We start from the raw sequence: 25664 nt of genomic DNA, 5'->3' as shown, positions 1-25664 counted from the left end.
TTTCGGTTTCTCTCTTTCTCTCATTGACATTTGTATGGCGTGTTTGACAGGACTTTGAGCAAGCAGCACATCGGTCAGCTGGACGGCATCGACGACGGCTCAGAAAGCGACACGAGCATCTGCACCGCCAGCACCACCACGACCACAGTCACCTCAGCTTCCACGCCGCACAAGAGCACCCCGAGAAGGAGGGCCAGAGACAGGCACCAGGAGAAATTGGACTCGCACGACTCTGCCAAAGACGCGCACAGCAGTGGCGGAGGAACTGCGACCTTGAGCGGGACCGCTCGAAAGGGGCACAAAGAGAACTGCCTGGCTTTAGGTGGCAAGTCGCAGCCGCAAAGTCAGGGCCAGGATCCTCTGGAAGCTCAACTATCCCTCAACACAGACCTTCTTAAATCAGACTCCGACAATAACAACAGTGATGACTGCGGTAACATTTTGCCGTCAGACATCATGGAGTTTGTTCTCAACACGCCGATGTCAATGCAGTCCCTGGGCCAGCAAACCGAGTCTTCCTCCTCCGAGCTGCTGCTAGATGAAGGCTACGGGGTGGACGTCAACCGGCGCAAAGATATTCTGTTTGATGACTTCTCCGAGCCTCTGCCCAGCGCTGAAGGCGGAGGGGTGGGCGAAAGTAGCGTGAACAGCTCCATCTCCGTCGAGGAGCCTTATCTTCCACTTGAGCTGCCCTCCGATCTTTCTGTGCTCACCACACGCAGTCCGACTGTTAATCCCAGTCAGAACCATACCGGCGGCAACATGTTGGGCTTGACGCCCGACCCGGACTCAATGAGCGGAGAGAAGAGCGGGGACAAGAAAAGAGCGAGACCCGGAGTGTCACCCTCGGAGAATCAACGCGATTCCGCCACTTTGGGAAACAGGGATGCGCAAGTCGCTGAAGGTCACATGACCCCTGAACAATTTATCCCGAGCCCCGCTATCGGTCAAGTGATCGAAACCACCGTGAACCGGGATGTTTCGAGGAATCCCGGCGCTCCTGCTTTGCCGAGCTCCCCATCGCTTCCTCTTCAGAGTCAGAAGTTCCTCCCAGCCGCGGCTGCAGGCAGCCCCGTGCCCGGTCCAGGACCATCCCAAATTCAGGTTTCTGCCCCAGCTGTCATCAAACCCAGCCCTGATAAACTCATTGTGGTCAACCAACAGTTTCAGCCTCTTTATGTCCTCCAGACTGTCCCCAATGGAGTCACCCAAAAAATAACAGCCACGGGAGTGATGGACACCAGCGCTCAAGCCGTGCTCAGCTCCATGACGCTCGCCACGGGCTTGAGTACCGGACTATCTGCATCCCAGCCTATATTTCCTGCCGGTGGCAAAGTCTTAGGTACGATGTCTCACTCCCCTCAGATTCACACCTTCAGAGGAACGGCCCAGGCTGGCTTCCAGGCAGGAATTCCAAGCACCACTTCAGGACTTCTCATCGGATTGTCCTCTCGCGAGCAGCCTCAGATTCTGGTCTCCGAAGCGGGTGGGCGACACGAGCTGGGCCCCGGTGTCACCATCGTGTCCAGCGCGTCGTCTCTGACCGCCGTCCCGACCGTTCTCTCCTCTGCCCACGGTAAGAAGAGGCCCATATCTCGTCTTCTGCCCAAAAAAACAAAGAAATTAGCTCGCTCGCGCAGTCAGCCCACTCTGGCCCCCGACGTCGGACCTCCCAACATGACCCTCATCAACCTGTCGTCCCCTCAGCTCACAGCGAGTATCCCCGGCCAGCCTGGTGGCGTAGTCGAGTTAAGTACCCTAACCAGCTCTCAGCGGAAGGTTCCTAATATTATCAAAAGACCCAAATCCGGTAACGTCATGTACTTGGATCCCACTACACTCATTCAGCCGAGAATCTCCGCCACTGCCCAGGCTGGTGTGCTGGATTCCTCCACTCACATCTTACCTTCGGGATTAAACACCAGTCAGTCAGTTTTAAACGTTGTTCCCGTGCCCTCGAGCGGCGCCGCCGGCCTCCTGACATCCGGGTCCGTGTCCCTCTCGACGCCCGTCCTCAGCTCGACTGAAATCACCGGGTCCATTAGCAATCTCCTCTTTAAGGCCAGCCCGCACGGGTTGAGCCTGTCCGAACAGCAGGTGGTCCTTCAGTCCACGGGTCCGACTCCTCTGGTATCTCAACTGGGCTCTCCCGTGACCTCCTTAGCCAACAGCATCTGCGTCCTGCCTTCGCAGCAGTCCTTCAGCGTGGCCGTCACTCAGCACGGAGATACAGAAGGCGGCACTCTGCACCTACGTCCGACTTTTTCCAGACCTCACACTGCCGTTTCCAGCGCGAGCACCACCGTCACAATTGCGCCAGCCACCACTCTGAGCCCCATGAAAGGTCGTGTCGTCGGAGTCTTTACCCAGAACCAGACTTCCTTGCACTCCCAGAGCTGCAGAACCACTCCCATACAACGGACCTTTGATCAAAGTCTGCAGAACTCAACCGGTGTGGCATCGGCAACAATTACAATTTCAAGGGCGGAAAAGGGCAAACCCAAAGCTAAAAGGAGCAGGAAGAGCACAGACATGAGCAATGGCAAAAAGGTGAAGGTCTCGCAAGCTGAGGAGCATCCCGCGGGACAAAATTCCTCAAAGTCGAGGTGAGTTAATTCCTCAGTTGGCACTTTGCTAAATCTCTAACTGAATTTCAAAACATCAATTTTCCACTTGTCTTGGAAAGAACCTCTCAAGAAGCCAGCTATCCTGAATCCATGGACACTGAGGAACCCCCAAATAAGGCAAACAAGAGGTACGGAGACGCCGCTTCTCCTCGCCTATCTTCATACTTTCTCTATTGACCTGTGTCAATGCTTACTTGAATCCTTTGCAGCGTCCTCGGTAAAAAGAAGAACTCAGAAGACCCCGGTTTCCCCGGAAAGGTTGCCGTCAAAGACAAAGGTTCTCCTACCACAGGACCGGGTTGCGTCGCAGTCGCTTTACCTCCTAACCAAGATGGCAGAGAGACCGGCTTGGACAGCAAACCCAAGAAGGGCATCATCTTTGAGATTCACAGTGAAGACGGCTTCCACATCCGCTGTGAAAGCATCGAAGGTGAATTTCACACTTCCACATCATGGCCGTCGTGTTCCTAATTGTCTGTTTTATAGACGCCTGGAAGTCCCTGACTGATAAAGTGCAGGAAGCTCGTTCCAATGCCAAACTACAAAAGGTGTCCTTTGAAGGTAACGAGCAATATTTAAAAGGATCTTGACTCATCATTGCTCATTTATAAATTCATTTAGCTTCATGGTTTTCCTTTTTTCTCTCAAAGGGGTGAACGGACTGAGGATGCTGGGAGTGGTCCACGAAGCTGTGGTGTTCCTGTTAGAGCAGCTCTACGGCTCCAGACACTGTCGGAGCTACCGCTTCCGTTTCCACAAACCCAAGGAAACCGAGGAGCCTCACATCAATCCCCACGGCTCAGCTCGAGCCGAGGTCCACCACAGGTTGGCTTGCGGCCCACACGTGCCGAATTAGTCCATTCTTTGACAGCGCGTCTAAATGCTGCCTTTTGTTGAACTTGTCTGCCCCGCAGGAAGTCTGTTTTTGACATGTTCAATTTCCTGGCCTCAAAACACCGCCAGCCCCCTGAGTACCAGCCGCAGGTAGAGGATGAAGAGGAAGGACAGCTCAGGACTGCCAGGTCAGTCAGAAAGCACAAACAATTTGAAGTGATTCGATTTGTTCAACTAGTCTCTCCTTGCAGACGTGCATCCATGGAACTGCCGCTCGCTGTGAGATTCAAACACCTCAAGGACACCTCCAAGGAAACTATTGGAGTATACAGGTATTCAGTGATAAAGAATAACTGTTTCATTTTACGCTTGATGCTCCCCCTGAGACCCAACAAAAAGTCTTTCCAGGGCTCAGATGCGAAATGTTATCGTTTGACAGATCCCCCATTCACGGCCGCGGTCTGTTCTGCAAGAAAACCATCGACGCGGGCGAGATGGTCATTGAATATTCCGGAAACGTGATCCGCTCCGTGCTCACCGACAAGCGGGAGAAATACTACGACGGGAAGGTGAGGACGAGAAGCACGTGTGGTTTTGCGGCTCAGATGGCAGAATCGTTTTACACCGAAATGTCCAAACCGTTTTTTCCCCAAGGGCTACTTTGACGTGCTTCTCTTTTCATTTATTTAACACGCTAAAGTCAATCCATCCGTGTGGGTGAAGCTATGCTAAGCAATTATATAAAATTTACAACATGGTTTCTCATTCAATAAAATGGGAACGTTTCTCCAAATCTTTCACTATAAACACATAACAGTCCACCCCCACAAAAAAGGGGTTGTAATGACAAACGTTCCCCACAAGATGGCAGCAAACCATTTATAATCACATAGCAAGGCCACGCAGCGAGTAAACACACAATCATGATTCATGTTACATAAATAACTCTCATTTCAAAGAAGCCATCTTCATATTAGGGTTGTGAATTGTATTTGCTAGCACATCAGCGTAATCAACATGCTAGCTTAAGCGTGTGGCTCACTGCGCTTCTGTCTTCCCAGGGGATCGGCTGTTACATGTTCCGCATCGATGACTACGAGGTGGTGGACGCCACCGTGCACGGCAACGCGGCGCGTTTTATCAACCACTCGTGTGAGCCTAACTGCTACTCGCGGGTCATCACGGCGGACGGCCTGAAGCACATCGTCATCCTGGCCGCCCGCCGCATCCACCGAGGCGAGGAGCTCACGTACGACTACAAGTTCCCCGTGGAAGACGCCAGCAACAAGCTGCCCTGCAACTGCGGCGCCAAGAAGTGCCGCAAGTTCCTCAACTGACAAGTTTGTGCCAACTTTTGAACTCGAGTCTGCTCTCGCTCGGACACAATATGCAGAGGAGGAGGGGCCATAAATAGAAAGTCAAATATATCGTGCCTCCTTTTGCGAAATGTGGCTCGCCAAGCTTCACCTTTAGCTGATCGACACTTTGATTTTATTGAAATTTCGATCGACCAAAAAAAAAAAAAGACCCGTTCTCAATCAGTTTAATTATTTTTAAAAGAAAAAAAAAAATCAAAGGTTCCGTTTTACACCAAAGTGCAATTTGTCGAAGGAACGAGAAATCCGTTTGAATTAGTTGATATTTTCTCTGGTGTGATCAGCTGTTCTTGTGCACATTTGGCCTGTGTGAATGTGCCCTGATGCCTTCAGAGCCATGGTGACTTGACCTCGCTAAAGGTACAAACCTGCTGACCTGAGTGCGACTCAAATGAGGAAAACAAAAAAATACTATTCGTCACGCCCGTGCGCTTGATTTGTCCATGGGAGCGTTGTGTTCTTAACTGGCTGGAGCCTCTTGAAAGAGAGGGGAAAAAAAAAAAGGCAGCTTGAGATTCTGGTGGACTGACAACCACGGGCCCCCGAGACTCTACTGACGTGCTTTAGTAGACTTATTTATCTTTTAATTTTTTTTTTAGATTTTTCTATTTCGTTGAGGCAATCCCTGGAGAGCAGTGGATTTTCTAGAAAGCGCGCCGTCGTTCTTATCTCGTCTCTCGTTTTTGATGATTCTGTTTGGACTCATCCTTCCAAATGACAGCAGCAAAGAGAACCAAACACAAATATGGCGCCCTTGAATTGATATTTTCACACCGCCTCTTGTGATAACCATTGTTGTTATTATTACGGAGATGTTCTTACGTGTTTTAAAGTCTTGTCTCTTTTCTGTCTTTTTTTTTAATTGGAAAAAGGCAAATGTCACGATTTAAAAAAAAAAAAAAAAAATGTAAATAATGTATATTTTTCTACAGCAGCAACAAAAAAAAAGACTTAAAAAGCACTCACTAGTGAATAGCACTTAATGATAGTATTTATATTTTTTTAAAAAGTCATATTTATTTTATTGCCATTTTTTGTAGGAAATAGAGGTTTACAAACACTAAAGCGCTCTCTATGTTTTGTACTCCGCTGCCTTTGTAAAATTATTATTATTTTTTCATTTTTTTTTTTTAATTATCATTTTGTAGGTCTGAATGTTTTATTTGATTCCAAAGACTGACGTTGGCTCGGTCCGCTCGGCTTCAGTCCACCAGGAGCTCGCCACCCGGGCCTTATGGTCAAAGCTAATTTCTTTTTTTCTTGTCATCATCGTCGTTATAATTGGGAGCTGGCGGTGTGGCTCATGTGAACTACTATTATTATGCACTTGGGAGAGTTTAGATGGTTGATCCTCATCTGATATCTCCTCTCTCCAGCCTTATTGTCTCCTCACCACATCACATACACGCAGAGAAGAGAGATCATATGAATAAGTACACATCAAAAAAGCAGACAAAGGTTAGTCAAGATATCACGTTTTTTTGTTTTGTTTTTTTAATAGTGAGGTGCCTTTATTTTGATGCTCCACATAGCCAGTGAGTGCAAAGGATGTTTAGAACTGCACTGAAAAGTTAAGAAAAAGTTCTAAGAAAGTCATTACCTCAAAAATATGGATTTTTCTGTTATATTGTTATTTTTATATTATAACAATATATCTTAATATATATCTTTATTCTCGAGACAATTTAAATCTAAAAAAATTTACAATTCTCTGTCAAATCTGACGTGTTTTCCTCAACTGCACCACTTTGATGTATTACAACTGCAAAATTGTATCTAAAATATTTTTTTAAATGAAACATTATGACTTGTATCTTAAAAAGAAAAATGGATACCTCTGTTTTTCTTGAGTATTTTGTAAGTCATAATTTTGTAAGTGAACATTTTTGGAAATCAAGAAAAAACACTAAATTACTTTTTTTTTTTTTTTTAATACTGACATTGTGACCATAAATTTAAAATTACTTTTAATTGTGCTTTGAGGCTAACGATAACAGTAAAAATTACCATTGTGCTTGCAAAAAGTTGTATTTTTCTTTATTCTTGTTTTCCCAAAAACGACTAACAATACATTAGTCTTGGAAAATGACTTTCCTTTTTCATTCTTTTCAGTGCGGGCACTAATACTCCAGTGCATAAAAGCACCACTGTGTCATGTAACCAGAGCTCAACCGTGTTAGGACTTCCATAAAAACATCCATTTGTTTTTTTCTTTTCCTGCCGTTCATGCTGACATCATTCGCAGTGACTCCCACGCTGCCTCCCCCCTCCCCTGGTGAAAAAACACCCACACTTGATCCTATGTCATGGGGGGGGCAGAGAGGTCCCAGAGCGGTGAGGCTCTTACCAAGTGCACTTGACTGTCAGTGGGCACCAAAGTGAAGTGGGCCTAAACCGCTACCCTGACGGTGAGGGTACATACACAAGCCCCCTCCTACTTGCCACCTGGGGGGGAGGGGCGACTGGCTGGGTTGTGCTGCTACAATGAATGTAAACTCAATTCTTCCACGTTCCTTGCTTTGCGAGCGTGGACGTTCTTTTCCGTCGCCGTGCCGACAGATCCGATGGCTTCACGCGTGAGCATCGGCGCAAACGTGTCTGCCGATCTCAAGGGCTCCGTCTAGAAATTCTAAACTTTTGGTGAAAGGCCTCTTGGACTTCATTTCCTCTTAGCGGCAGGGGTCACATCAGTGGCCCCGCCCCCTCTCAGTCTGTAATTATAGTATAAATACATGACAATATTATACAGACACATGCATAGTCTTGTACGTTAGTATCTATAAAATATATGGAATGGACAGACAAACTTAGTTACAGTAGCAAAAACAGCCGATTTATACTAGCAATGTTTCAATGTACTCTATAATGGTTTTGTGTTACAGTACTATCAGATGAAACTAACGTGCATCATTTCTTTTTTCGTATAATGGATATCCAGTACCAGTTTTTGCGGTGCCTGTGATCGCACCTCAGAACACGAAAGGGGCGGTGCAGTTTTTTTTTTTTTTCTCTTCATTTGTTTTCTCGCAAAGGAGCAGTTTTATGTGATGTGTAAGTGTATTCATGTGCTTGTGAATTTCTTGAGGTCATTTCTTTTTATTCCCCCCTTCTCCTTCTTTCATTGTATGTTAAAACAGGGACTTTTACTTGATGTGGTAATAATTTTTTTAATATCCCACCAAAATGGCGGTTTTTAAGTCCTCTGAAGCTTTGGTTGTACTTATGTGCTGTTTTTTTTTTTTGTTTTGTTTTTAAAATAGAGTCATAATGCTGAATGTTTAATTTATTTATTTTGTGCAACATCCACAAAGGAGTTGTTACTTGGAATTTTCAGAGGTCGAACAAGTCGGGGTTGTGTGTTTGTGTGCGCGTATGTGTGTGAGCGAGATGAGATTGTTTCTGGTGAAAAACTCATCAGCCTTGGATGGAATGTGGATTCGCCGTGGGAGCGGATGAAAAATATATGTGTGTGTGTGTGGGGGGGGGGGGGCAGAAAACTTGAACAGGCTCTGTCTTTAAACGCCTTCAATAAGTGTTATTGTCTTATCGCTAATCCGCCTGTCACCACCATCATCATCGTAATAAACCGTATTCATGACAGTGTTCTCTCCCAGCAATGAAGGAAAACCACCACAGTGAAAAAGAAAATAAACCACAAAACTATACTCGGTTGAATGTATAATGAGGAAACAAAGTTGTACATAATGTGTAAAAAGAAAAGTTTCTAATCATGTTTATTTTCTATGCACTTTTTTTATTTAAGTGATAGTTTAAATAATAAACATGTCTCCTTTAGTCCATTTTTGTCTTGTCGTGTGAGAAGACTAATAACATGGCACAACATATTTTATTTAGTCCAACTTTTCAATTCATTTCATTTTATTCTCATCATAACGTGTTAAAATGTTTGTATTTCAGCCTTCATAAGCATTTTCTGCAGAAACAGCAGATTTTCTATTTTTTCAAATGGAAACCTGGTCATTTAAAAAACAAAACTATTTAAAAAATGCCTAAAAAAATAAAAGAGAAAATACAGATTTTTCTTCTATTTTTTTTTTTTATTTAAAACCCAACTTCAAAAATCTTAGCCCCAATTTCAAAACTACATTTGACAACTTAATCCTTTCTTGAAACTTTTTGTGAGCACAGCTGCCGCTTTTGTTCCAGACAATATAACATTACAGAATTCTCCCTTCAGATCTCTCTTCCCATCTGCATTAATGTCACACCAAAATATGTTCTTCACTTTTACTCCCCCTCCCTCTCTCTCTTGGTCTCTTCCCCCCTCCCTCCCTCGCTCTCTCTCTCTCTCTCTCGTTCTCACTCTCTATCCTCCACCCAAAACAGCAAACACCCAAACCACCGCCTAATTGGATTTCATGATCATTTCCTTTCAGCTCGCAGATGCCAGCAGCTGGCAGACATCGGTAAGTTGACTTTTGAGGCATTCATGTATTGCAAGATTCTTTTTGTTGAGTTTTATAGAAGAAGAGAACACACGGAAAAGCTAAGTCACATAAGATTTAATAATGTTTTAAAAAAGTACCTTTGAATTTTGCCTCATTACACTTATTGTAATCTGTTTGCCACAGTTTGCTTCATTAGTGACAATCAATTTACAATTTATTTGTCATACTTTAGAAATTTAAAGTTGTTTTTATGGAAGTTACTTGCGCATTTGTGGAATATAAATGAAGTGCAAAATCCACCTTTCTTTTTTTTTTTATCCATCCATTTTGCTACTTACTTACAAATGACATCACGGTTGCTTAGGGTCAGTAAACGACCATTTACAGCTTAGCTTTCAAAAGACACATGAACAAACTGGTGCTTTCAAATATAACATGGTATGTAGTAAAATACAATAATGTATTCTATTTTGGCCTTGTCCTCAACCAGCTGATTCCTCTAAATGTTCCTCCTGAGGGCTTACATACACCTATGAATGTCTTCAACATTCCTCTCCATCTTCACAGCTTCTTTTTATGGTCAAGCCATAAAAGTCAGAAATGCTGCTAGCTGTGCTTCTTCCTGTCCACCTCATGCATGCTTCCCATCCTGGCTGATGTGTTTCATTAACCGCAGCTCGACAGGACCCGCCCTCCCCCAAAAACCACCAAGCGTCAACAAAAAGTAACATTGCTAAAGTTGAGATTCACAATAAACTTTTAACACTTGGAAAGTGACTTATTTCTGAGTCAACTGTCTGGTATTCAGCTTTCATTACAAACATCTGTTAAGAAGCCAGTGTTGTCCTATCGTGATTTAAATTTAATATCTCATTTCACAGTTTTTGGAAATCACAGGCTGAGTATGAATAGAAAAACATTTGAAAACAAATTCAATTGTATTGTACTTAAATGTTAAATACAACAGACTGCAACGAGTTCGGGTTGCAGTCTGCCTTTTCTCTGATGTCAGCTGGGATAGGCTCCGGCATCCCTCGTGACCCTGGACAGGAGAAGCGATGTTGAACAAGGGTGTGTGTGCAACGGGGATTGAAGCACATTTTGAGATTCACTGACCAAGTCGTAGGTTGCTGCGGCTCAGTTTGATTTAATTTCAAAATGTTTTTATTAGTTTTCACACAAAAATGACAACAGCATATGTTCTGGAACAATTCGCATGGGAACAGACATTGCATTGCATACAGCCTACTAAACAAACATTTCACCCATACAAAACACCTCATTGTTACCTAATTAATAAAATAAAATAAAAAATAAAAAAATAAAAAAAAATAAAAAAAATAAAAAAAATAATAATAATAAAAAATAATAATAATAAACAAAATTAAATTTGAAAAAAAAAAAAAAAAAAAAAAAAAACAAGAAAAGGGAAGGGCAAGGGGGGGGGGGGGTGAGAGTGGGCTATTACTCCAATAAGTTTGCATCAAACTCATCCTCATAATAATCCAGGAAAGGTTGCCATACAGTTCTAAAATTCTCCTTCTGAATTGTGGTTCTAACTTTTTCCAACTGGAGGAAGGACATGGTCTCACTCACCCAGCGAGAGTGCCTAGGGGGCAATGGAGATTTCCAACACATAAGAACCAAACGTCGAGCGAGTAATGAGGAAAACGCCATCATCTGAGACTGAGCCTTCGAGACTCCTTTTGTCTGTACAACCCCAAATACTGCCGTGACTGGATCTGGGTCAATTCTTCTCTTACATATGTAGGAGAATGTGTCAAAAATTCTAGACCAAAATGTATGTAATTTTGGGCATGTCCAGAACATATGCCCTAAGGTTGCCTCAGCTTGCTTACAGCGGGTACAAGTAGGGTCCACGCTTGGAATCATTTTAGCCAATTTGGTCCGTGAATAATGTAATCGATTAAATACTTTAAACTGTATTAGCCTATGTCTGACACAAATAGATGTACTGTATATCTTACTGATAGCCTTTCGCCAAATTTCATCAGAAATGTTCAAACTCAAATCTCCTTCCCACTGGGTCTTCAAATGGTGAAGTGGCGGGCAGTTAATATTACAAATCATTCTATACAGTCGGGACACACCACCCGATTGTTGCAAATTTAGTGTCAAACAGTCATCCAGGGGACTGGAATCCGGTTGTAGGGGGAATGATGAAAACTGAACTCGAACAAAATCTCGAACTTGGAGATATCGAAAAAATTGAGTACCAGATAAATTAAATTTCGTAATTAATTGTTCCCAGGTTGCAAAACTACCCCCTACATACAAATTTCCCACGCATTTCACCCCATGTCTGGCCCAGGACAAAAAAGCAGTGTCAATCAGTGATGGTTTAAAAGCAGCGTTTTTAATCAAAGGCATAGATAGCAAGGGTTGTGTATATCGAAAGTGCTTACGAAACTGGGTCCAAATGCGAAGGCCCGATCTGATGATTAAATTGGTTGAATGCTCACCCACTGGTAGCGGGAGAGGGGCACACAGTAGCGATGCCAGAGATACTGGAGAACAATCATACTGTTCCATTAATAACCAAGATGGCCCATCTTCATCCGGATTCAAATCTCAGCTCAGTTTGAACGCTGAAATCTCAGGCCATTTTTCTCTGTGTGCAGGTGCTCTGCAATGACAACGCTCAAGTCGCTGCCCTTACCGCTCTTCCTGCTTGTTCTCCAAGTACGTCTCTCTACTCTGTTAGAGGACAACAAGATTCCTCCCAGTGTGTGTACGGGCCATCCTGGCATCCCGGGCTCTCCCGGAGTTCACGGCACCCCCGGTCTGCCTGGGAGAGATGGACGGGACGGAAGAGATTCTGCTCCGGGGGAGAAAGGAGAAAAGGGGGACATCGGAGCTTCAGGTAACAAACAAATTTCTCTCACTTAAAACTGTATTTAAAATAAATACGTACGGTGTTTATACGTATATTGCTGACATAATAGTGAGGCAAGTCTACATTTTGTTACCATGACAACCAGGGTTGCAAGTGGCATTTTCTCAGCAACGGTGCTCAGCAAGTGTTGTGTGAAAAAAAAAAAACATTTTCACTTGTGGAGGCAGCACTTCATAGACATTACATCACCTGTTGTGTCTGTAGGTATGTCTTTATACGTTATACTGCCCCCTGGTGGCCAATGCACACACACAACAGAAGATGCAATACAATTCCCCATTGAGAATTATGATGGTGCACAACCTATTTGATTTTTATCTTTTGATAGGTTACAATACAGTCAAGTGCTACTTTTCAAAATAGTTTTCTATTTTTATCATAATGGGGGAAGCTGACTTGAGAGCCTTAGTTTGGAGACTACGGCCCACACCAAAGTACATCACATAAGATAATCAAACTGCCAGATTTGTTTCAGTTTCAATATGCTTGTGTATTTGATAGTTCCCGCCTGCGTACCCCACAGGTGAGATGGGTGACCAAGGCCTGACAGGAGATAAAGGTGACTCCGGAGAGCGAGGGCAGAAAGGTGAGGCGGGACAGTGCGCTGTGGCCCCCAAATCAGCCTTCAGCGCCAAAATATCCGAAGGCCGCGACTTGCCGCTTCCCGCGGGCGGCGTGGTGCTCTTCGACAAGATCCTGCTCAACCAGCAGGGCGACTACAACGCTGAGGCGGGCCGCTTCACCTGCAAAGTCCCCGGCGTCTACTACTTTGCCGTCCACGCCACCGTGTACCGCACCAGTTTGCAGTTTGACCTCATGAAAAACGGACACGCCGTCGCCTCCTACTTCCAGTTTTTCGGCAACTGGCCCAAACCGGCGTCGTTGTCGGGCGGGTCCCTTGTCCACCTGGTTCCCGGGGACCAGGTGTGGATCCAGATGTCTCTGGGGGAATACAATGGATTCTACTCCAGTACCAAGACAGACAGCACTTTCAGCGGCTTCCTGGTGTACTCAGACTGGAAAAACTCTGCGGTGTTTGCATGAGCGGTCATACCTTGCATAGGGAAAGTAACCACACGATGGCCCATTTAAGGTTTTCCTAATAAGGGACATTTGGGACGAGACGTCAATACGTTTTTGTTTTGTAATGACATTCACAACGGGCACATACTAAACTGCATGACTTGACTGCTTTTTCAGCATCTGCATTTCTACAGTGGAATCTCTTCAGGGGTGTCAAACTCTGGCCCGCGGGCAAATATTGGCCTGCAATGTAATTATATTCGGCCCGCGAACACAAATTCCGCATCGACTGTGTCATTACTAAAATTGCCAATTGGCTTCACTCAAAAAAAAAAAAAAAGAGAGAGACTCTGCTAGCAATTTTTATTACCATTCATCTTTTTAAAAAAATTGAACAGTTTCTATTAGTCTCTGATTTCAAAACTACCAGTTTGTCATGTACCCTGTACTGTATATAATTTATACATTTATTTGGGTTGACAGTCATAATGGCCCTCTGAAGGAAACTATGACTCAATGCGGCCCGTGATAAAAATGAGTTTGACACCCCTGTCTTAGATGGTTGAGCATAATTTGACACTGAACGCCAATCGATACGAGTGCACAGATAGTAAAGCTGTGCATCTCTTCGATAAAAGACGATTGGATACGTTTGTCGATGCAGAATGAGTGATACAATTCAAGGACGACAGTTGATTCCATTACACTCGTATTATTGACATTGCTCCTTCCCCGTTTAACGTGATCCGACTCTAATTCTGACATCAAGCTTTTAGAAAGATTCAAATGAAACACAACATTCACGTCAGTGATTCCATGACAGGGACTGACATAATCAATCATAGATGTGGGGAAGAAAAATTGTAGGAGCATGGAGATGATGAAGTAACAGTTCCAAAAGCATGTGGCACTTCCATCACTCCAATCCAACGCTCCACTGAGTGCAAACCTGACCAAAGTAAACACATTCCACTGGAGTCTTTGCAGCCTAATGATTTCCCCAAACGCGGCAACATTGTGAGCTGGATGATGTAAGTCATGATGATGTCTTTTCTGAGTCTCCACCTTTGTGACAAGATTTTTTGGGAGCAGCATTTGTTGACTTAATGGGCGAAACACGGACAAGAGCAAACGCCATGGAAAAGGCATTCCGAGCTTCCTCACACTTGAGGAAATGTGATTTAAGACGCCTGCACACATAATTGAGCTCAAAATAGTCCCACAAAAGCCCCCCACCCCCCTTTTTTTTAGGGTGAAGGGAGAAAAGTGGTGAGTTAGTCAAATAGAGACTGGCACCAGCCACTGACATCCATTGGTATGCATCTGCTAAAATACTCTTTTGAACTGAACCGAAGCCCCTTTTGGAAAATCTATGACATCAGTTTAGATGAATTATGAATTACTGCAAGGGTTACTTAAATTATGGGAATATTTTCAAACATGGCTAAAACCATGGCAGCAGTCAAATTAAAATAAGTAAAACAAACCAGCAAACTACAGTAAGAATACTAAACATAATAAATAATATAAAATATGTTGGGTCATATTGTGAAAACCAAATGCAATGAAAAATACATGGTTGAAATAAAAAAATAATAAATGAATACATTAAAATTGTAATAGAATATTCATGGTAGGTGGCCAGTGTCATAAAATGAATATATATATATATATATATAATATATATATATATATATATATATATATATATATATATATATATATATATATATATATATATATATATATATATATATATATATATATATATATAAACTCAACCTGAAAAATAAAATAAAAATAAAAAAAAATTGTAAATAACGAAAAACGTATTTAAAAGAAAAAAAAAAGTTGAGTCACCTTGGTACCGATATACTCACAAATTAAATAAACAATGAATAAAGAGACCAACACAACAGCTGGTATGACTTTTGTTCTGATAACTTTGTCCAGCAGGAGGCAGTCAACCATCACACATTTGCAAACAAACAATCAAAACAAATGAACAAAAGAAAAATGCTTTACAGTCACGACAGTCACATTATTGTGGTCTCCATGAACATTATATAATTAATTTCTTTTTCATTAGCGCATAACCACTTTAATCCTTAACTACCTCTATTTTTACAGTCCATCCATCCCTACCAGTCTTCAAGCCCATCCATTTGTGACGATTTCCCACAGTGTGCTGCTCAGGGCCCACTGAGGTCAGTAAGTACAAATTGAATCCCAGGAGATGCAAAACATGAAACTTCCTCCTGCTCTGTTAGTGGCATCCTCATTTGGAGCAACATGTAAACACAGCAGAGGCTGTACACAGGCCAGCAGACCAAAAATTTTTTTAAAAAAGCCTTGTTTGCAGACTACTGACTGTGTTTACTTGACATTTTAGTTCAAAAGCAACACTGACTTCTGATGTGGTTTTCCTTGAACAGATTTTGATCGTAAAAGATATTTAAAAATGTCTGACAGATGTCTGTCTCCATTTTTAGAACCTGGGAAAGGGAATGGGGTCAGTTGTAAACGAGAGGGCTCCGGAGAAATGGTCCCATCTGAACCAGCCTAAAGTGATTCGTTCTTTTTTTTTCTGTTCATATGACTTCAACCAGTAGGTGTCAGTAATGCCCATTGAAGCTGGTGCCACGTCACCGTAAAACAAAACGAAGAAGAAAATCTTGATTTTATAACACTTATAGTAGTTTATAAATAACGTGTATGCCTAAGTATACGCCTAAATATTGTTTCCAATATATCTACTGCAATTTCACATTGGATTGCTGGTTTGAAATGTACTTTTAATATTATTATTTTGAATAAACATTTATGTTAAAACTTGTCTGGTGTTTTATTTCTTGTTTTTATATTCACCGATTAATACATAAAAATCTGACATTTGGTTAACTGCTTTATATGACAATATGTGTAGGTGCATCTCATGGACACTTCAATAGTTACACTACATGAGGTAAAAAAAAAGAAAAAAGAATAAAGGGTTAATTGCACAACAATTCACATCCAGGCATAATCTCGCACTTGGAATCGAACCAAGGTCTTGTTAGACATGAGCCCGAGTCACAGGCAGGTGTACCTAATAACAGGCCAGTTCATTAGGGAAAAATCATGGCCAAAGCTGAACTGAAAGTGAAAAGTGCCACACCCACCCTCACCGTCTGATTGGCTGGTTGATCTGTGCGGTCACACGGACATTCCATTAAATAAAGGTTAACCTAAAAAAAAAAAAAAAAAAAAAAAAAAAGTGAACCCTGAACTTTGAACCCGCGGTGACCCCGTGGTGACCGCGGTGACCCCGCGGTGACCCCGCGGTGACCCCGTGGTGACCCCTGGGTGACCTTTGAAGCCTGAACTTTCAACTCTAGTTAAAGATCGAAAATGTGCACATGACCCCGTGAACTTTGAACCGACCTTTGACCCCTGGGTGAACTTTGAACCGTAAACCTTGACCTTTGACCCCTAGCTAATTACGTTTTTTTTTTTTTTTTTTAAATCGGCATAGCAGAACGATCCATGGTCTTCAGATGCCGCGCTGTCGCCATCTCCTGGTCAGTTAGTGAAATGCTTTTGCTGATGTTTTTTTTTCTCTCAATTAAAACAAATCAATTAGCCAGTTGGTTTTCTTTATTTAATATCTATTATCAGACAAAACCAAATTGTGAATCAGTCACCTAGGCTATAGCAGAACAAACAATCCATGGTCTTCAGATGCCACGCTGTCGCCATCTCCTGGTCAGCTAGTGAAATGCTTTTGCTGTTTTTTTTCCCTCTCAATTAAAACAAATCAATCAGCCAGTTGGTTTTCTTTATTTAATCTCTGATATCAGACAAAACCAAATTGTGAATCAGTCACCTAGGATTAGGTACACCACCATTTTCAGGTGTACTTCATAATTTTATGCATCTTTTGTACATGTCAAGAATGTGTATTTGACTACTTGCTCTTTATTTTGGGGGACACCAACACACATTATACAACGTAAAACACATGTACATATTGTCATATAAAGCAGTTAACCAGATGTCAGATTTTTGTTTTCATGCCCAAAATAATAAAAACAAGAAATAAACACCAGACAAGTTTTAACAGGTTTAAATGTTTATTAAAATAATAATAATAATTGTAAATTTCAAACCAGCAATCTAACGTGAAATTGCAGTAGATATATTGGATAACAATATTTAGGCGTATATATGCATGCACGGTTTTTAAAAACTACTATAAGTGTTATAAAATCAAGATGACCCAAAGAGAAGCATAATCTCCCCGTTGTTGCATAACGGCGCATCCCTTCATGCAATAAAATTAGCCGTTAGCTTGGAGAAAACGCGCATAAAAGAAGTGGTGTTTCAGTGAGTGGTTCTTTCTTTCCTTTGCGAATCGTAAATCGACATTGTGGTTTACATAGTCCACGCCAGGAGGGACTGACTGATCCGTTGATGCACGGGCAGGAACGCAGTAGACCCATTGACTCGTTCCCTCACTGATCCGTCCGTTCTCGCGATGAACTGGAAATGCAAATCACTCACTAAATGACTCGTTCACGCAAACATCCGTTCAGTTGGTGAACGGGAAGTTACATCATTTTCTTCTTCGTTTTGTTTTACGGCGAGGTGGCACCAGCTTCAATGGACATTACTGGCACCTACTGGTTGAAGTCATATGAACTGAAAAAAGAACAAATCACTTTAGGAAGTGATTCGTTCACTGAAAAAGTTCGTTCTTTTGAACGTATCGTTCACTCACGAGCCAACGCTATTATGTACTTACTACTTACCCAACGCGCGCTGAACACAATACTGAACGGATAAGAATGACGGATAAGTTAGAAAATTCTATTACCAAGTGGACTATTTAGATGAATAAATGGAAAATAATTTGCAAAATGGTGACAATTTATTTGCTGCTGTTTTATTAGGAAAAGACTCTATTCTCCATCTCAGTTGAGTTACATTCAAGTCTGCAAATCACATTGTCTCATTTCTTTTACACTGAACACTTGCTCCTTTGCTGCATTTGTAGGAATGACATACTCCAACTGCCTTTTACAAATACCTGAAGAGGATGTAGCTAACATATTCTTGAGCGTCACTCACAATGCAAGCAACAACAAAATTATATAAGGTCATCCGACATTGGAAAAACAATTCAAAAGGTTGATAGCACTCTGCACATACCAAAAACAACACAATGATTCTCTGAGCATTGTAAACGGATTCAACACCAAACTTCAAAAACAACTGGCATTGTGGATTTAAGGATTGTTTGTGTTTAAAAAAAAAAAAAATAATAATAAGAAAGGAGAAAAGAGGAAAAAATACAAATCAAGACATTTCGTGGCAAATATCAGGTTAAGTGGTTGAAAATAAAATAATCATTATTTAAATAAAATTATTTTGGATCTGAGAATACCTAGCCACAATTGTTAAAACAAAAACAAACAAATATATTAAAGGCTTCGCAATGTTACAATGAGGCTGACAAAAGCACCACTTTTGTTCTCTTTCCACATACATCCATGCAGTATAGGCTCAGTCATCTTGGCAAATTATTTTCTGTTATATTTCTTTTCTAAATGCATCTTCTTTAACATGTGATCACCCCAAACCAAATGTCCATCATTTTTTTGCACAAAAATGATGTTTTCATTCAAGCCTGTCTCACAGCCCAAATCAACTTAACAGTCAGCCATTTTCACTTGCTTGTGTACACATTTTCTGTTCTCTTTTTAACATAAGATCCAGGAAGTTCATGAGTGAGCACTCAGAAAACACAAGTATGGCGGAGAACATTTAAACCTCAAAACTGAAGCAGACGCAACAATGTGACAGAATAATTCCGTTTCGTTACAGTTTGCAGATTGGATGTTAATATAATTTCGTCAATCATTCTTCAATGAAAACGGAGGCCAATGACTAAGTGGCTATTTCAAGGTCACAGTGAAGCTAGAGACGATCCTCGTTGAGGGGGGAAAAAAGGACCTTTTTAGTGGTGATCTAAATGTGGAAGGGGAATTATTGTGCCGTCTCAAAGGTACACCTCGATGGTGTCGAAAATAATGCGGCGACACAGCGGGCAGTTGTGCTGGTAGAAGGGCTGCTGCAGAAGGATGTCGGTGCAGCCTCGACACAAGCATAGATGCCTGCACGGGAGCAGGACCACGGTTTTGGCGCAGTCGTGGCAGATGACGCACATCTTGCGTTGCTCCTGCTCGTTCAGCAGCGTCAGCAAGTTCTCCGCCGGGGGGCGGCACAGCCGCTCCGCCTTCAGAGGTCTCGCCTCGCTCGATGACGCCGATGCCGGACGCTCCTCTTGGTGGTCTCCCGCCCTGCCGTCGGGCGGGTCTCGTCTGATCTCCTCGCCGTCTGGATCGCCGCCCACTCGGTTCTCCCTGTGGAGCTGCGTCCTCAGCGCCAGGCTCAACTGGCTGCTGTGGCGAGACAGCTGTCGCCAGATTCTTCTCTCCAACAGGTACAGTTGAAGGATCACCCGGCGCAGGTGCCGCAGGACGCCTCGTAATAAACGGAGAGCTGAACGGAGCGCCGTGGAAAGTCTCTGGATTGACGGGAAGGCGTTGACACAAGCCGCGATTCTTTGTGAGGCCTGCGTGGTGACTTCTGGGTTAAGGTAGGCTGTTGTTGCCAGCGCTATGCCGACGGTGAGCGCCAGGCCATACGTGTTGAGTATGAAGATGCTGATAAAGATGTGCAGCAGTGATGCCAGAAAGTCCAAAGCCAGCTTGAAGGGTGACCACAGGAAGGCGGACGTGCCGATCAGGCTGCTGTAGAGGAAGGTGAGGAAAGTCAGCGTGAGCTCCAGCGCCATCTGCAGCGGGCTGGAAACCGTCTGCCACACGCTGAGCACGGCCGAGGAGACGTTGAGGGCGGCGATGAGGGCGTAGTTGACCCCCGTGTTGACCAGGTAGACCAGGAGGTTGAGCGCGATGCTGCAAGCCTCCAGCAGCGACAGCAGCCCCCGACACAGCTGCTCCTTGCCACGGAGCAGTACATGCGTCAACAGGTAGCCCACCATCTTCAAGCTCTCTAGAAGTCCCTCCAGAGACAGCATGAAGCGGCCCAGCACGGCCGTCGCACTTTGGGCGATGTGGGACGCTGCCTCCGCCGTGGAGAGCAAGCAGAGAAGTCCCAAGTTGCCAAGCTCCAGGATGGAGTACACGAACAATGCTGGCAGGTTGATTATAAAGTGATACACCGCCAGGACAGTGCGGACTACTGTGTGGACGAAGAGGAAATTGACGTCCAGCAATAAACAGACTGCATCGAGACATTTTCCTACAGTGGAAATGACAATGTTTACTGGTCCCATTCTCTCAGTGTGTCCGCACGTCAAAGTCCATGTTTGTTTGCATGCTCAGTTCTATCGCATTTAAACCATCACATGATCCTTTTGTTGCAACATCCTTTAAAAAAAGAGGAATTATTTTACTTTCTCATTTTCTCCAGAAGCAACGAGGTGCTGGCGACGAAGGCACAACCGGATGTTTACTCTCGAATATGAACTGAAGACTTCTGCCGTACTTACGTGGTTTGTTCGTTTTTTTTGCTTTCATTTGTGAACTGCAACGCGATCGGTTAACGTAGATTTCTCATTGATGAGTTGAATTAGTTCATAGGAAGGATCATTAGAGAACGGCAGAGGAAACGTTCACTGTTGGCTTCAACACGCTTCTTGTCGTTGAGGAGGGCGCCATATTTGTTTTGGTCACGTCCTCTTACTACTTTCGTGACGTCACTCTGCGCCTGCGCAATATCCGCTCTGCGCTCTGTGAAAAAGCATTTTTAATTCAATACTATGGCTGCAATTTATTAACTAGAATAAGGAGATACTTTAATTTATATATAAAAAAAGATAATAAATCATTAGAATTTGTTCAGCTAAGACACTTTGAAATATTTCGTTTTTGATTTGATTTGTTTATTATCGGCATATACATCAGAAGACTTACAAGCAAGACATTAAGAAAATCATAAAAATTATCTCATCTTATTTTAATTTCATTTTGTGTTTTATATGTAAATTGGAGATCAAGAAGGAGGGGAAAAAACTACTTTAGAGGGTGCTCAAGAGCTACTTGGTATTTTAAATAAACTATAGGAAGCACTATTTTAAACCAAATATAGGAATAATTTGTGCAGGGATTTTTGTCACATTTTATGGGGGAGTGAGGACAGAAGATTTCCTCCATTTACTGGACTCTACTGTATCGACACACAATGTATCAAGTTGTGTTTTTCCTTATGTCATACTACGTATGCAATATTTTCCTGCTGTTATTCTTCACTCATTTCCACCAACGTGTTAATCTTAATGTCATCTGTATTTCCTTCCTTACCTTAATCTGCCTCATCCTCCCTGTCTGAGCTGTTTAGTAATGAACCTTTGTTTTCTTTTCAGAGGTGGCGGTGGTGTTGTTCTGTTCCAGACCGTCGGACACATGACGAATGACATTTATTTAAGCGTCTAATGCCACAACAGGGGATACGCTGCAAGCGGCTATAAAAGGTATTTTTCTCTTGACCATGAAGCTTCTTGCTCCTTTTATGGTAGCAAACACTATCAGGTCGACATTAGCCAAACAGCCAGTCAGCTTCCTGTGTTTGTTTTGTGCAAGTTCAAATTGCTCCTTTCCAAATGAACACTTATCAAACGGTTTGCTGCTTCTGCTGGGATTTCTAAAGTGTTTTTTATGGGCTAATGGAGTATTGGGTATCAGGTGCCCCCACTTTCACTCTTTGGTGAAAATGATGGAAGGTAGGTGCAATTAACACACATAGATTGTGAAGAGAAGGCTTGATCAGCAGACTTTCCAGCTGATCGGACACTTGGCGCATCCTGCAAGCCCTGTACAGAAGAATTCCTGGTCAGAAAAAACAAGCCCCCCCCCCAAAAAAGGGCAAAAGACTCATCCAGGATGAATCCCAGCAACCGTGACGTTTTTCCTTCAAAGAGCCTCCACGGACGACAACAACGACATAGCAGCGATTGGGCGTCTCACCCTAACGGGTCATTTCCCCCTTTTAGAAGACAGGAAGTGTGTGACCTGCTCTTCCTCATCTTTTGTCTGCTCAAGCGCCCAAGGAATTCCAAGAACTCCTTACTACTTGACCCCGAACTTCAGCGTGAAGAACTTTAGTGATGAATTTCTAAAGCGCTTGTCTTTTATGAACAGTAGCACAAACATTTCATTTTGTAAGACTTATCCGGCGGATCCTCGTGTTCGATGAGACGTACGAAAAATAGATGGCATGTATTGAATTCAAGCACAAGCAGAGCCAGCGTGGGACCTCACATTCCATCCTGATTGCCCTGATTGGATCTCAGTGTCTCTGAATGGGTAAACATGGGGACAAAATGGAAAATAAGGGGATTAAAGAAAGAGCCATTTGCTCCTAGCTTTTCTGCCGTGACTCAAATGATGAATATGAATAACATGAGTAAAACAGTGGCGCTCATCCAGGAGGAATTCCTTTCCTTTGATCGGCCTTTCTCAGGACCTTGAGCACGTCACGCGAGCATCTGCAGGATGTTGCTGCGACTTCCTACTTGGATTTTTGCTACTCTGTTTCTGTCCAGCCAGATTACATTGTGTCATGTATCCAATAATAAACTACACGAGTAGTTTAGCTTGAATGATGCGAGTCGGGTTTCGTGTAACTCAAAACTTTTTTTTTTTCTTCCCAGGAAATCCCCATGTATACTGCATTAAAGTATCTTTTCTCCACATAAAAGAAATCAGTGGGGCAATTATGGAGACTAACTCCGCCCACTCGGCGTAATCATCATAGCAAAGGAACGTTCACATCTTGTCAAAGTGTCTCTTTGTCACATTCTTCGTTGCCCTGACAGCATTTTGCAGAAATGCAAATTCCTCTCCCACTCGGCGATAACTGGAAGCCCCCCCCCCCTCGTCATCGTCAGGCAGGAGCAGGCACAATAGGCATCTCTCATGATGGGTGGACAAGGCCCAGAAAAAGACGCCCTCTCAAGACTGGCCTCAATGGCTCGGAAAGAATGACTACTTTTCCTCGCCTTCCTTCCTCGGTCGGGCCTTGAGCGCAACACTCAGCCCCGGTGTGGTGTCAAGCCATCAGTCACACTGGGGCGCCATACACAAACAGCAACATAAGTGAGGACAGCAGGCGAGACAAATACAGCTTCAAAACAGATGGGACAGAAATAATTCAATTTGCCGTTCATTTCATTCCAATTACAAGGTCGAAAATGGAATGAGTGCCCCTCACTGGCCTTTTGTCTTGGCTTACGTGAAATGAAAATATATTTCGAATCAATCAAACTGTACGCAGGGACAGATGGACAGAATGACAGACGGATGGACTTTTACTTTCTTCCTACTTTTTCCTCTTCTGCCTTTCCTTCTTTCATTGTCCTTTCCTCCCTTATCTCTTTTTCCTTTTAATCTTTCTTCCTGTTTTCCCCTCCTTTTCTTTTTTCGCCCCCCCTTCTTTCTTCTTTCTATATTTCATTCTTCCATCTTTTCTTTTGTCTTTCCTTCCTATTCATTCTTTCCCGATTTGGCCACAAAAAGGCAAAGTTTCACACACTTTATTTTAACTTAATGAATGAGACTGCATTTTTTCCCTTTTGTTCTACTTCCATCTTTATTCCTTCCTTCCTTTCCTTCTTTATATTAGAGGAGAATATCAGAAGGATGATATTTAACAGGACACACTTGGGCCGTCCTGCAGGAAGTCCTGTCCTTTGTTATACATTGTCACTTATTCTCTACTGCAGGGACAGAAAAGATACTTTGTGACTTCAGGCTCTGTCAGAACTGCTGCTTCACTCCAGATTGCATTTAGGCATAAAACGATTTGCTGAGGGACAAGGTTCTCCTCCAACATGCGCTTGTTCTGTCTTGGCCTGGGAACCTTGTCGAGGAGGGGGCCGTCCTTTTCCTGCTTCTGTTTTCCCCGTTCAGCCCCCATGACATCAACCCACCGCCCTGTAAATTCCCACATGCCCTTTCCAGGATGTATCATATTAAATTTAGCCTAAAGGCGACTCTCTTTTTGCGTGTCATACTTAAGGAATTTCTAGAGGCTTCTCTCGAATCATTTCCCCCAAGTCGGCTATTTTTCTTTACGCGCGGTCATTGTCGCATTGCGTGTGCCACACCTTAACTCCAAGGCAGCTCATTATTTATTGACCTTGGTTGAACAGTGCAGTTGTGTTAAGAATATAAGTACTTGAAATCCACAAATGACAATTGTTCCCCTCATTTCCGTTAAGATGGAATGTTTCCGTTTCCTTTACAATACAAAGCGCAGCTATCACAGGTGGCTCAGACAACGATGACATCTTATCGGTATCGGCCTCATCTTTCCATCAAAACACAAAGAGACACTGTCCGTATCTCCATGAGCTGCTTCTCTCCGATAATCTTTACGAGGGGAAACATGAATCACGTTAAAAAAAACCTGAAAGCAGTGTTTGACATGTTTCCAGTGCTCTGTTATGATAAAATCAGAATCATTCATTTTGCAATTAGATGGCTATTCTGAATTAAAATGTGATGCTGATAAAAATTGAGGCGGCACAACTGTCGCGTTTGCCCGCCCCCGCACGAGCGACACAAACAAAAGTCGTCCAATAAATCTCATTTGTGTGGACTGAGCAGACAAAGCATAGATTATGTGTCCTGTTGCAGGGCCGCCACATCGCACATGCCACACAGGCCAGATTAGTCTGGACTCTATTTTGGTGATGGGTACGATCCAACCAATTTGAGCATTTGTCCTCAAGTGAAGGGTGAAGGCATGCACAGTGCCATGTTGTTGACACCCACAAAATCTCCCCGGGCTGCTCTCTCATGAACTCTTGTTTGCGTTGCTAATCAAATCAAAACAAATACTGTACAGGAATAGAGCAAACAAATCTGATTTGTTGATATGAAAACAAATATTGGTGTAACACAACCCCTCGGACAAATCGAATTAGGTGTATAATGCGTCATTATTTCGTCTCAAGCCGGCACTGGCAAAGCTAGCATTTTTTTCCTTGGGGGGGTTGTGAGGTGACCAAGGATATCTCAGGGGGTCCGCAAAATAAAATATATTTTTTACAAATCCTAAAAATTTTCCCTATGGAGGACAGGTGGAAATGTTGAAATAATAAATGTTGGAAAAATCAGAAAATAGCCTAAAGTCAATTATCAGAATTTTTTTGGGGAGGCAGTGCCCCCGCGGCTCTTCCCTCTAGCTCCGCCAGTGCAAGCAGGTATTAGAGTATTTACAAGTGCTTAAAGTGTCCAAACAATAAAAGAGCCGCCTCTCCTCTATCCCTTTTGGACGCAACAGGGATCATGAGCGTAGAACGCCTTCAGAATTACAGTAACTTTGATATGCCTGGCTTCTCCATATGGAGCCGTGCCAGTCCGCTTGGCAGCCACATGTGTCAGACGCAGTGTTCCAGCACTAAAGGTCA

The 25664-nt window shown here is 43.1% G+C and overlaps 3 protein-coding genes across 5 annotated transcripts in view; 2 read left to right on the top strand and 1 right to left on the bottom strand.

Annotated features, from left to right (window-relative positions):
• Window positions 1–8632, top strand: part of kmt2a (lysine (K)-specific methyltransferase 2A) — a 38141-nt gene extending 29509 nt beyond the window's left edge. The window contains exons 26-34 of the mRNA XM_061280103.1: window positions 51–2606; window positions 2687–2755; window positions 2837–3057; window positions 3114–3188; window positions 3278–3452; window positions 3542–3649; window positions 3713–3793; window positions 3901–4030; window positions 4523–8632. Coding sequence (XP_061136087.1) covers window positions 51–2606; window positions 2687–2755; window positions 2837–3057; window positions 3114–3188; window positions 3278–3452; window positions 3542–3649; window positions 3713–3793; window positions 3901–4030; window positions 4523–4798 — 3691 coding nt within the window. The 3' untranslated portion in view covers window positions 4799–8632. The remainder of the gene's footprint in view (window positions 1–50; window positions 2607–2686; window positions 2756–2836; window positions 3058–3113; window positions 3189–3277; window positions 3453–3541; window positions 3650–3712; window positions 3794–3900; window positions 4031–4522) is intronic.
• Window positions 8633–9114: 482 nt separating this feature from the next.
• On the top strand, window positions 9115–14163 carry c1qtnf5 (C1q and TNF related 5). Of its 2 annotated transcripts, XM_061280109.1 has the most exons (3): window positions 9115–9264; window positions 11889–12130; window positions 12687–14163. In XM_061280109.1, the coding sequence occupies exons 1-3, from the start codon at window positions 9242–9244 to the stop codon at window positions 13205–13207; spliced, it is 786 nt and encodes a 261-aa protein (XP_061136093.1). In that variant the 5' UTR covers window positions 9115–9241; the 3' UTR covers window positions 13208–14163. The 2 variants fall into 2 exon arrangements, with proteins under 2 accessions (XP_061136093.1, XP_061136094.1); XM_061280110.1 differs by lacking the exon at window positions 9115–9264 and having other exon boundaries at window positions 11996–12130; window positions 12665–14163.
• Window positions 14164–18088: 3925 nt separating this feature from the next.
• Window positions 18089–20959, bottom strand: rnf26 (ring finger protein 26). Of its 2 annotated transcripts, XM_061280366.1 has the most exons (2): window positions 20742–20959; window positions 18089–20491 (listed from the first exon to the last, which is right to left on the bottom strand). In XM_061280366.1, the coding sequence occupies exons 1-2, from the start codon at window positions 20767–20769 to the stop codon at window positions 19227–19229; spliced, it is 1293 nt and encodes a 430-aa protein (XP_061136350.1). In that variant the 5' UTR covers window positions 20770–20959; the 3' UTR covers window positions 18089–19226. The 2 variants fall into 2 exon arrangements, with proteins under 2 accessions (XP_061136350.1, XP_061136349.1); XM_061280365.1 differs by lacking the exon at window positions 20742–20959 and having other exon boundaries at window positions 18089–20525.
• Between the last annotated feature and the right edge of the window lie 4705 nt (window positions 20960–25664).

This window comes from Syngnathus typhle, linkage group LG6, assembly GCF_033458585.1.
Source record: "Syngnathus typhle isolate RoL2023-S1 ecotype Sweden linkage group LG6, RoL_Styp_1.0, whole genome shotgun sequence".
Classification (NCBI taxonomy): domain Eukaryota; kingdom Metazoa; phylum Chordata; class Actinopteri; order Syngnathiformes; family Syngnathidae; genus Syngnathus; species Syngnathus typhle.
This window is presented reverse-complemented; position numbering and strand designations above follow the sequence as displayed.

Coding starts and splice junctions, on each gene's coding strand:
- c1qtnf5 (XM_061280109.1), top strand. CDS start 9,242: ATGCCAGCAGCTGGCAGACATCG. Junction 9,265..11,888: donor CCAGCAGCTGGCAGACATCG/GTAAGTTGACTT, acceptor CTCTGTGTGCAG/GTGCTCTGCAATGACAACGC. Junction 12,131..12,686: donor GGGGGACATCGGAGCTTCAG/GTAACAAACAAA, acceptor CGTACCCCACAG/GTGAGATGGGTGACCAAGGC.
- rnf26 (XM_061280365.1), bottom strand. CDS start 20,525: ATGGGACCAGTAAACATTGTCATTTCCACTGTAGGAAAATGTCTCGAT.